The sequence below is a fragment of the Theropithecus gelada genome, chromosome 20 (genome assembly GCF_003255815.1).
Source record: "Theropithecus gelada isolate Dixy chromosome 20, Tgel_1.0, whole genome shotgun sequence".
NCBI lineage: Eukaryota > Metazoa > Chordata > Mammalia > Primates > Cercopithecidae > Theropithecus > Theropithecus gelada.
Window position 1 is genome coordinate 31,871,869 of NC_037688.1, and position 10,415 is coordinate 31,882,283.

Genomic DNA, 10,415 nt, shown 5'->3' on the forward strand with positions numbered 1-10,415 from the left:
ACTCTGTCTCAAAAAAAAAAAAAAAAACCTTTATACCACTGTCAAAGAATGAGGATGAATTAATGAGCATTTGAGGTTCTCTAAAGAACTGAAATAAAGCCTATTTGTTCAAGGGGTTGTGGTAAGATTTTAACAGCAGTCCTCAAATTATCCCCTAATGAACAGGAATACAAATATAGACCACAGGACCAAAACTGTGACGTAGAGCCTAATGGTAAGACTGTATTGGATATTAGGGACCACAAAGCACTTTCCTGTTTGCCTCATTTGATTTTCATAGCAGCTACGTGGGGAGCATCATCCCCATCTGAGAGCTGCGAACACTCAGGCTTGGTGAGCTGGTGTCTCACTCGGTGTCAGAACACTCCCAAGCCCAGGCTTTCCCTGACTTTCAACCCATTCCTGCTTCTCTTGTCCGCTAGTGGGACCCCCAGCCAAGGGCTGCCAAGGACCTCTTTCACCACGACCTTTGTTTTCTGCTATTCAGGCACCTGCGGAACTCAAGTCACGCAGGAGCTTTTGTGATCGTGACGGAAGAAGCCATCGCCAAGGGTATCCGGAGGATCGTGGCTGTCACGGGTGCCGAAGCCCAGAAGGTGAGCAGGTCAGGCTGATTTGTGGCTTACCTGAAGAGGGCAAGAGGAGCCCAGTCTGCGAATCCATAGAGCAAACAGTGCTCCGCGCGGCTGCTGCAGTCAGTGAAAGTGGAGACTGGGCCACTCCCCCTGCCCCACTGTCCTACCCCTGCTTGGCAGAAGAAACCTGCCACCACACAAGATTTCCTAGCTTTCCTGTGTTTAGTCTTAAAATATATGTAAATCTGGCTATCTACCCCCTCTTATCTCCATGTGGAGGAGGGTGTAAGACATAGATTCGCTGTGGCTTCAGGGTCCCTGGCACTGATCCATGTACCCCTAGGGGCGTGCTTAGTTTGAGGCTGTGCAGTAGAGGATGGGTGCTCTGTCATGGGACCTGGTGTGTCTGACTTGTGCTAAAGCCCCAGGGTTAACCACTTCCTAGGTGATGGGGTTCCTGATTCTCGAGCTTGATTATCCCCAAGTCTGAGTTGGGTACAGCCGTTGCCAGTGGGCCTGTGAGCACTGTGCTCCTTGCTGGGGCCTAGTGCTGCCAGTACCTGCTCCCCACAGACACTTTTGGGGTGTGTTGCTACAGGGCCTACCACTGGGGCTTCTGCGGCTGCTCAGACCCAGGATGGTGAGGCTGACTCAGGCCTCTTGACTGGGGTTGACCCGGTGTCCCCTCCCAGGCCCTCAGGAAAGCAGAGAGCTTGAAGAAATCTCTCTCTGTCATGGAAGCCAAAGTGAAGGCCCAGACTGCTCCAAACAAGGATGTGCAGAGGGAGATCGCTGACCTTGGAGAGGTAAGGGTGGCTTCCCTCCCTCCTCAGGGCCTGACGCATGAGACATGCCCTGGCTTCAGTAAATCTGTAGTCAGTCAGGCCCTGGTTCTTGGTGGAATGGGCCTTTGGGCTGACTTCTGTTGGCCTGCAGCCTTGTAGCAGGGACCTCATGGATCCTGGCCTTGGAACCCTGGAGGTTCCCTGCTGCCCCCATTGCTAGCAGGAGAGCTCTTCCCAAGCATGTGTGGGCACTGGGGTGGAGGGATTTGGAGAAGGGGAAAAGGCTGCCCCCTGCTTCCAAGCCTGCCTGGCATTTATTTGCATTTCAAGCTGCCAGGAGGAAGCTCATCACAGGCTGTTCCCAGCCTGGTAAGGACTGAGCCTGACTTGGAGCCCAGCTTTCTACTGTTCCTCTCTCTAGCCCTGCTTGTTTTACCTGCCGCAGCTGCTCCAGAAGGGACTGGTCTCAAAGCCGGAAGACAACTTTGTGTTTTTTCTTTCCTTTCCAGGACACTAGTCAGGGAGGACTTGGGTTCGGGTGGGGTGGGCTGGACCCTGACATCCCAGCAAGTTGTGGCCCAGATTCAGCTGGTCTTCTGGTTCTGGTTCCAGGCCCTGGCGACTGCAGTCATCCCCCAGTGGCAAAAGGACGAATTGCGGGAGACTCTCAAATCCCTAAAGAAGGTCATGGATGACCTAGACCGAGCCAGCAAAGCCGATGTCCAGAAACGAGTGAGTCCTGGCAGCACCGGTGGCCAGAGTGTTTCCTAGGCAAAGGCCGGCAGGATACAGCCAGGGGTTCGCGGCCTGTGCTTTTGGTCTGAGCTGCTCTTCTGGACTTTTTTCTTGCAGGTGTTAGAGAAGACAAAGCAGCTCATCGACAGCAACCCCAACCAGCCCCTCGTCATCCTGGAGATGGAGAGTGGTGCCTCAGCCAAGGCAACCCAGGGGCCGGGTCCCCCTCCCCTGGGGCTCATCAGCCCTTTGGTGGCTGATATGTGACCTCTGTGGCTCTGAGCCAAGTGGTTGTCTAAGGGCCCACTGTCTGGGATTAAGGTTGGGAGGAGCAGCAGCTCCCTGCATGTGGGAGGCACACCTGGGCCAGGGTGTGGGCAGGGCCCAGCACTGGGGTCCTCCACCCAGGCCCTGAGGAATACATCTGCTCTGGGAAGGAATGGGAGTGGGTGGCAGTCCTGAGGGCTAAAAATGCTCACACTACTGAGGGTCCCTGCTCCAGCACCATGGTCTGAGCCAGGTCCTCCCCACAGGCCCTGAATGAAGCCTTGAAGCTCTTCAAGACACACTCCCCTCAGACGTCTGCCATGCTCTTCACGGTAGACAACGAGGCTGGCAAGATCACGTGCCTGTGTCAAGTCCCTCAGGTCAGAACCACCTTGTACCAGTGGGAAGTGTTGGGTCTTAAACTTGTTTGCTGAGGCCTGTGTGTGTACAACCTGCATTTAAAAGAGCCCACCTCCTGCCTGACTGTTGGTCACCTTTGCCAGTACCCCTTACCCAGGCCGCCTCATTGGTTCCATCTGTCTGGTTGATACTTGGCTTTGCCACTCTGTCCTGTCCTGGCAGTGGCCATGACTGCCCCCTGCACTAGCCGTAAAGTCTGTCTCGGCCTCCAGCAGTATCACCCAGGGCAAGGAGGGGGTGATGGCTCCTCCATCCTTTCTTTCCCCCCTCAATCCCATTTTCTGTCCTGACTTCCCCCTTCCCTTCCTTTTAGAATGCAGCCAATCGGGGCTTAAAAGCCAGCGAGTGGGTGCAGCAGGTGTCAGGCCTGATGGACGGTAAAGGTGGTGGCAAGGATGTGTCTGCACAGGCCACAGGCAAAAACATTGGCTGCCTGCAGGAGGCGCTGCAGCTGGCCACTTCCTTTGCCCAGCTGCGCCTCGGGGATGTAAAGAACTGAGCGGGGGAGGAGGTGGCTCCCACTGGCTCCATCCGTCCAGCCGGGAGCTCTTCATCTGCTACAAGAACCTTTGAATCCTGGGACCTTTTGAGAGCCCCTCCTAACCCGGCAGTACCTGGAACACCCTCACGAGCAGTCCTGTGACTCAGCGCCCCTTATACTTCTGCCCTGAGCCCTCCACGTCAGTGCCATCTGTCGAGAACCACTACCCCCGCATTGCTGTTGATCACCACCCTCGCATCTGTAGATAACAGCTCTCCAGCCTGAGCTTTCCGTGTCAGCAAGGACGAATCGTTTTTTGCCGCAGAGAATAAAAGGACCACGTGCAATACTTAATGCCATATGATCTCTATCCCCTCTTCCCAGGTGGGGCTCGCTGATTTGACAGCCCTTGGCCCCTGGTGTCTGTAAAATAAATGCTGTGGCTTCTACTGGCTGCTGTAGTGTTCACCTAGTCCAGCCCCCAGAACCCTAAATTTTGGGAAAAGCCCCTGGGGTTGCCTTAAACGTTTGTGGAGGTGAAGGCCAAATAGGTAGGGTGACATGGACCAAGGCGTTCATAATTCAGTAGATGGGTGGGGTTAGTGGAAGCAAAGAAGCCTTGGAGCTGCTCTCCCACTCCCAGCAGGATGGATGGATCAGGCAGCCCTGCACAAGTGGGACCAGGGCGCCAGGGACGCCAGCCGTTCTCCCTCCGAGCCTCCAGCGGGCGCTGTAGCGCCGCCCGTCACTCTCCCGACAGCCCTCACGCAGGCGCGCGTCTTTAAGCAACGGAAGAACCAGTGGGTGCGGCAGTGCGTTGGGCGGAAGCGGCGCCCACGCCAGGAGCCGCCATGCCCGGGGACCACCGCCGCATCCGCGGCCCTGAAGAGTCGCAGCCGCCGCAGCTGTACGCGGCCGATGAGGAGGAGGCGCCCGCCGCCCGCGACCCAACGCGACTGCGGCCCGTGTACGCGCGCGCCGGGCTGCTGAGCCAGGCCAAAGGCTCGGCCTACCTGGAGGCGGGAGGCACCAAGGTGCTGTGTGCAGTGTCGGGCCCGCGACAGGCCGAGGGCGGCGAGCGCGGCGGCGGCCCGGCCGGATCTGGCGGCGAAGCCCCGGCCGCGCTGCGTGGTCGCCTGCTGTGCGACTTCCGCCGTGCGCCCTTCGCGGGCCGCCGGCGCCGCGCTCCCCCGGGCGGCGGCGAGGAGCGTGAGCTGGCGCTAGCGCTGCAGGAAGCGCTGGAGCCGGCCGTGCGCCTGGGCCGCTACCCGCGCGCGCAGCTCGAGGTGTCGGCGTTGCTGCTGGAGGACGGCGGCTCGGCCCTGGCCGCCGCGCTCACCGCCGCCGCGCTCGCCCTGGCCGACGCGGGCGTGGAGATGTATGACCTGGTGGTGGGCTGTGGCCTGAGCCTCGCGCCAGGGCCCGCGCCCACCTGGCTGCTGGACCCCACGCGGCTAGAGGAAGAGCACGCCGCCGCCGGCCTCACCGTGGCGCTCATGCCTGTGCTGAATCAGGTGGCCGGGCTGCTGGGCAGCGGCGAGGGCGGCCTGATCGAGAGCTGGGCGGAGGCCGTACGCCTGGGCCTCGAGGGCTGCCAGCGCCTCTACCCCGTGCTGCAGCAGAGCCTGGTGCGGGCGGCCCGCCGCAGGGGCGCCGCCGCCCAGCCCTGAACTAGAAGCCTGAGCAACGACGGACGCAAGCCAAGGACCGTGCTGCCGCCGTCCCTGAAAAGACCCGCGCCGTCGGCCTCCAGCCTGCGTCGAGATAAGCAGCGGGAGCCCTGGAGAGCACCTGGGTAGGCCCTAGCAGAGCCAAGGCACCGGACAGCTGTGGTGTTGGAAAGGGTTTTTACAAACCTCCTCGTTAAAGGAACTTTACTTGAGCCGGCCCTTAGCTGCGACCCAGTGGAGGAAACCTGTGAGCGCATCCTGACTCCCAAGTTGGAAACCTTAGCTGGACTTACCTAGAAGCTGGTACCTGGAGCTGCTGTCATTCAGGCCAGCCACTGACTCCCTCCGATATAACTGGGCGACTTTTCAAAGGATGGACAAGACGACTGTGCCTTCTGTGTCTGAGCCAAAAGAAAGACCCTTTTATATTTGAAAAATGTCTTCTGGTGTGGTTCTTCTTGTTCCGGGATTTAAGAGAGCAAGGCTCCTTTGTTCTTGCATCCCAGGTGTCAAGGGTCGCGGCGGCATTGCCTTAAACGGGTTCTGTTCCTTAGGCCCACGTGAACAGGAGAGACGGGCTGAAAAGAGCTGCAGAGCCTGATGGGAGCGCTGTGATTTGGAGAAGCAGCTGCCCCCACACGAACCAGAGTCAGGGGAACTGCTGAGATACGAGAGTAGGGAGAGTTGGCTGGGCGCGGCGGCTCACACCTGTAATCCCAGCACTTTGGGAGGCCAAGGCGGGGAGATCACCTGAGGTCGGAAGTTAGAGACCAGTCTGACCAACATGGAGAAACCCCCTCTCTACTAAAAATACAAAATTAGCCAGCACTAATGGTGGCGTATGCCTGTAATCTTAGCTACTCGGGAGGCTGAGGCAGGAGAATCGCTTGAACCCGGGAGGCGGAGGTTGCGGTGAGTGCAAATCGCGCCATCACACTCCAGCCTGGGCAACAAGAGCAAAACTCCGTCTCAGGAAAAAGTACGGCCCCAGAAGTGCACTGAGTGCACCTCATACCCCAACCTGGCTTGGTGCTGGGTAGCTGAAAACGGTTTTGCTGTGGGTAGAAGCCATCTGTCTTTGGCCATGTGCAGAATGGCACAACCCAAGCCTCCGCTGCTGGTGAGAAGTGGCGCCCTGGTCCTACAAGGAAGACCCTGAGCAGCACCGCAGAGGGCAGGTGCACTGCTAGGAAGGCCAGGTACAACCTGACTGACTCACCACGAGGTGGGGTCTTTCCTGTGTCGCTACCAGCTCTGCTGGTTTGGGCTCAAGACTGCATGGGAGGAAGCCAGGTGACTGCCATTTGGAAGGCGGCCTGGTCCCCTCTCTGCACTCAGCTTCTCTAGGAAGGGCCGGCCTGGGTCAGCCCAAGGACCAGAATGAGTTTCTGGGGCCACACCCAGAATCCCTGACCAGGAAAAATACAAATTTTATTTTTTCCCTTCTGACATAATGTGTCTTTCTAGAGCAGGTCTGAAATAGTATCACACCAGTGGGGACAGGACATAATGTAATTCTGAAAGGTGACTTCCTAGAGTAGATGGGGAGTCTGGAGCCCAAAGAGGGCTGTGTGGGGTACACACTGAGAACATTACAACAGTTTCAGGGAGATTGGAAACTCGGGGAGATCTGTTGGCTATCTGTTGACTGGCGGTGCATCGGGAGGGGAGTGAAGATCAGCTGTGTCTGCATTTAGACAAGGCTGAGGGTGCCCTCTGAGCGGTGGGGTGGGGTGGGGTGGGGTGGGGTGGGGATGGGCTGTCATCTGCCCCTTGCAAGAGAGCCTCAGCTTCATGAGGATGGCGACCTGGTGCAGTCCCAGGCCACCTCCCTCCTAACCCTGTCAGTCCCAGGACCATCATCTCGAATTGCATCCTCTAAAGAAGCTAAACCCACCACTACAGGTTGGCCCTCTGCTTGTCTGGCCAAGCCCTGTGTCCACTTCCGTTGCCCCAGCTCCAGATCAGGCATCTCAGGTTGCTAAGGTGGCTTTCAAAACCTACGCAAGGCAAGGAGCTATCTATCCGAGAATGCCAGGAGCTGATGAGGCCGGAGGGGTTCCTGCTGCCTCCTGGCTGGCGTGGTCTTCAGCGTGGTTCTTCACCTGTAGGGAAAACAGAAGCAGGGTAGTGGCAGAGGGGCCGGAGGCATGGGAGGCTAGGAAAGGGGGGCCACCTACTCACAACATCTAGTCTCCCCCACACCCCGATTTCCATTTCCTCCCCAGAGCTTTGGCAGCTCAGGGCTTCTCTATATTCTACCTAAGACCTAGAAACTCAGAACCACCAGGCTAAAGAAAGCGCTCGTCTACATGTAGCCATTCTTTTCCCAGATATTACAGGTGTGACTCAGGATCTGGGCAGCAGTGAAAGCCCTCCTGAGCCCAGCAGACCGAACACAGAGCTGGGTGGGTAGATGGGGGAGGGCTCCAGCCCCACTGTGGGCTGGGCATGGCCTGCCTCAGACCAGCAAGAGGTGGTGGTTTTGGATGGGCAGGGAATATTCAGGTCCTCTAATGCCACACACAGGGCTGTTACCAGTTCCAGGAAGGTTAGTGTGCCACAGCTTCCCCAGGGGGCATGGTCCATGCGGCAGCCAGAGACCCTGCAGCAGCAGGAAGACCTCAGAAAGCTGGGGTGTTTTTTGTTTTTTTTTCTGAGACGGAGTTTTGCTCTTCTTGCCCAGGCTGGAGTGCAATGGTGCGATCTCAGCTCAGCAACTTCCGCCTCCCGGGTTCAGGCAATTCTCTCAGCCTCCAGAGTAGCTGGGATTACAGGCACGCGCCACCACACCAGGCTAATATATTATTTTTTGAGATGAAGTCTCTGTCACCCAGGCTAGAACACAGTGGCATGATCTCGGCTCACTGCAACCTCTGCCTCATGGGTTCAAGTGATTCTCCTGCCTTAGCCTCCCAAGTGGCTGGGATTACAGGCGCCCACCACCATGCCCAGCTAATTTTTGTATTTTTAGTAGAGACGGAGTTTCACCATCTTGGCCAGGCTGGTCTCAAACTCCTGACCTCGCAATCCACCTGCCTCAGCCTCCCAAAGTGGTGGGATTAAAGGCGTGAGCCACGACGTCCAGCCAATTTTTTGTATTTTAAGTAGAGACGGTTTCTCCATGTTGGTCAGGCTGGTCTCAAACTCCCAACCTCAGGTGATCCACCTGCCTCGGCCTCCCAAAGTGCTGGGATTACAGGCATGAGCCACTGCACCCGGCTGAAACCTGAGACAAGCTTTCCAGCTGGGTCTCAGACAGGGGTCTGGGGCCATGGGGCACACCTGTGACATTCCCTGTACAGTGCTCCAGCCCTGTCCCCCCACTGCCTTCTGGGAGAAGGTATTTCAACCTAGAACCGACCCTGGCACAGCTGAGCCCTCCAAGCCCAGGGTTGGGAGGCAGAAAACAGGACAGGGCCCAGCCTACTGGGCATGACTCTGTGACAGAGGGAATACAGCTCCCCCTCTGTACTACCTCGGGCTCCTGTACTGACCAGAGAGGCCCTCCCCCTTGCTCACAGGGAGGCCACAAGGAACCCAAAGCAAGTACGGTGGAGATGGGGCAGCGGGGCCAGGTCACTCACTGTCCACTCCGTGTCTGTGCCGCCCTCGTAGCCATCTGCCTCCGGACCAGCCCCCTCGCTCCAGGGCTTCTGCGGGGGCTCAGAGCTGCAGGAGGAGCCCTTGCTACCAGGACCCCTGTTTTTTCCACTGTCCTTTGTGGCTGTGCAGAGAAGGTCATCAGTCAATGGCTGGGTTTGGAGGCCCCAGCTGACCCCAGAGAGGCCACTTAATGCCCAGCAATGACCTAGGGCCTCTAAGACTCAAGAGGGCAAGAAACAGATGGGCTGGGACGTGTGGCTCTGTCTCCAGGCGGTTGCTGGGTGGGTGGGGGTGACTCAGAAGCCACAAGAGTCCTTGAGCCTCAAGTACAGCCCAGGGATGGGGAGTGGGGAGTGGGGAGTGTACTCCGGGGAGGGAGACCTGAAGACAGGGAAAGGCACAGGCAGGGCTCCAGGCACTGGGCATCTTCAGGAGTGGGGAAACCTGGGCTCCCACAGAGCATGGGGATCAGACCTGCGGGTGGGACCTGCTGCCGGTCCATGCGCTCCAGGCTCTGCAGCAGACTGTCCACCTGGGCTTTGATCTGCCACAGCGCCCCCTGGATGTCATGCAGCTCCTCGGTGCGGACTGCGGGGAGAAGGGCAGGGTTGGTGCCCAGGCTGGGCTCCGGGGCCTGCCGTGACAGCTGGTGGGGCCACCCAACTGCTCCCTAGCACTGCAGGTGTGACTGTGGCCCCCACTCACACTTTTTCTGCCCAGAGGGCAGGGGGCTGTTCCTGGAGACCCGTTGGGGGCTGAAGCCGCTCCTGACCCCCATGCCCATGTGGGCCCTCCGGATCTTGACAGGCATGTGGTTGATGAGTGGGCGCATCCGGATCCTCTGGTATTCATAGACCCTGGGGACACGACAGAGAGGGAGTCAGGCCAGCCAGCCCCACCTCCCCACCTGCCCAAGCTGTACATGATCTCTGTACAGCTTGTAGCTACTACTGCTGCTGTGAAGGACACAAATGGAAGGGGTCATGGTACACGACCAGGGGCTCTGCCTGGTGCCCAGTTGAACTTGGAAAACTGAAGGTCACAGCTCTTCCTTAGAATGCCAGCCTTCCTCAGTGGAAGAGCCCCTAGGGACTTGCCCAAGGTCACTTTGGGAGACCACAGCAAACCAGCTTCCCCAGTTGGCCTCTGCTAAGGGGTGCCTCCAGGTGGCAGTGGGGACACAATCACCCACAGGCTTCTGGCAGCCAGAGCCTGGCCTCCCCCCCCCCCCCCCCCCCCCCCCGCCTTCCCCAACGCTGCTCTGTGAAACCGGCACTGTTGATGCCCTGAGACTTTGTCTGGCAAAAGATGAAAGGGAAGAGGTGTGTCAGAGCCAAAGCCCCGGCAGGGCATGGGAGAGCCTTCAATCCTTGCCTGAGAATCACCGGGGCCAGCAGGCAGGGCTAGGGACACGGCAGTGGCCAGGTCACCTGGGCCTTTGTTCCAGGCCCTGGGAGACAGGATGGGTCCCAACGGCCCAGGCTCGCTCACAAAAGTGGGGCTCCCTACTTATCACACACCAGGCACCCCAGGGAACCTGTGCCAGAAGGGGGTCAGGGGAGCATGCAAAGAGACAGCTGGGTCCCAGCCTGGGCAGGAAGCTCTGGGGACCCTGCAGGAGCAGCTTCAGGTCCTTCCTGTGCCTGGGGAGGGTTCTGAGTTGGGGGAAAGGGAGGGGACGCATGGTGATGGGTGGGGGTGCTAAAAAGTTTTCAACTTTCCAGTCCTGTCGCTGTTGCCCCCAAGCTCAGGGCCAGCACACGAGGGGCGGAACGGAGGACATCTTGGGCACCTGCCCTATCCCCTCCATCTCCGGCCACCCCCTACTCCCACCCCTGCTTTCTGGCTCAGGAGGTCTGGGTAGGTGGCCTGGGAA

At 58.6% G+C, this 10,415-nt stretch overlaps 2 protein-coding genes across 2 annotated transcripts in view; both read left to right on the plus strand.

Annotated features, from left to right (window-relative positions):
• AARS (alanyl-tRNA synthetase) overlaps positions 1–3,712 on the plus strand; it is a 36,051-nt gene extending 32,339 nt beyond the window's left edge. The window contains exons 16-21 of the mRNA XM_025369770.1: positions 488–596; positions 1,268–1,381; positions 1,973–2,092; positions 2,213–2,299; positions 2,629–2,742; positions 3,096–3,712. Of these exons, the coding sequence (XP_025225555.1) occupies positions 488–596; positions 1,268–1,381; positions 1,973–2,092; positions 2,213–2,299; positions 2,629–2,742; positions 3,096–3,281 (730 nt within the window). The 3' untranslated portion in view covers positions 3,282–3,712. The remainder of the gene's footprint in view (positions 1–487; positions 597–1,267; positions 1,382–1,972; positions 2,093–2,212; positions 2,300–2,628; positions 2,743–3,095) is intronic.
• Positions 3,713–4,061: 349 nt separating this feature from the next.
• Positions 4,062–5,567, plus strand: EXOSC6 (exosome component 6). Its single transcript, XM_025370912.1, has one exon. It carries the CDS (start codon positions 4,115–4,117, stop codon positions 4,931–4,933), a length of 819 nt encoding a protein of 272 aa, XP_025226697.1. The 5' UTR covers positions 4,062–4,114; the 3' UTR covers positions 4,934–5,567.
• The last annotated feature ends 4,848 nt before the right edge of the window (positions 5,568–10,415 follow it).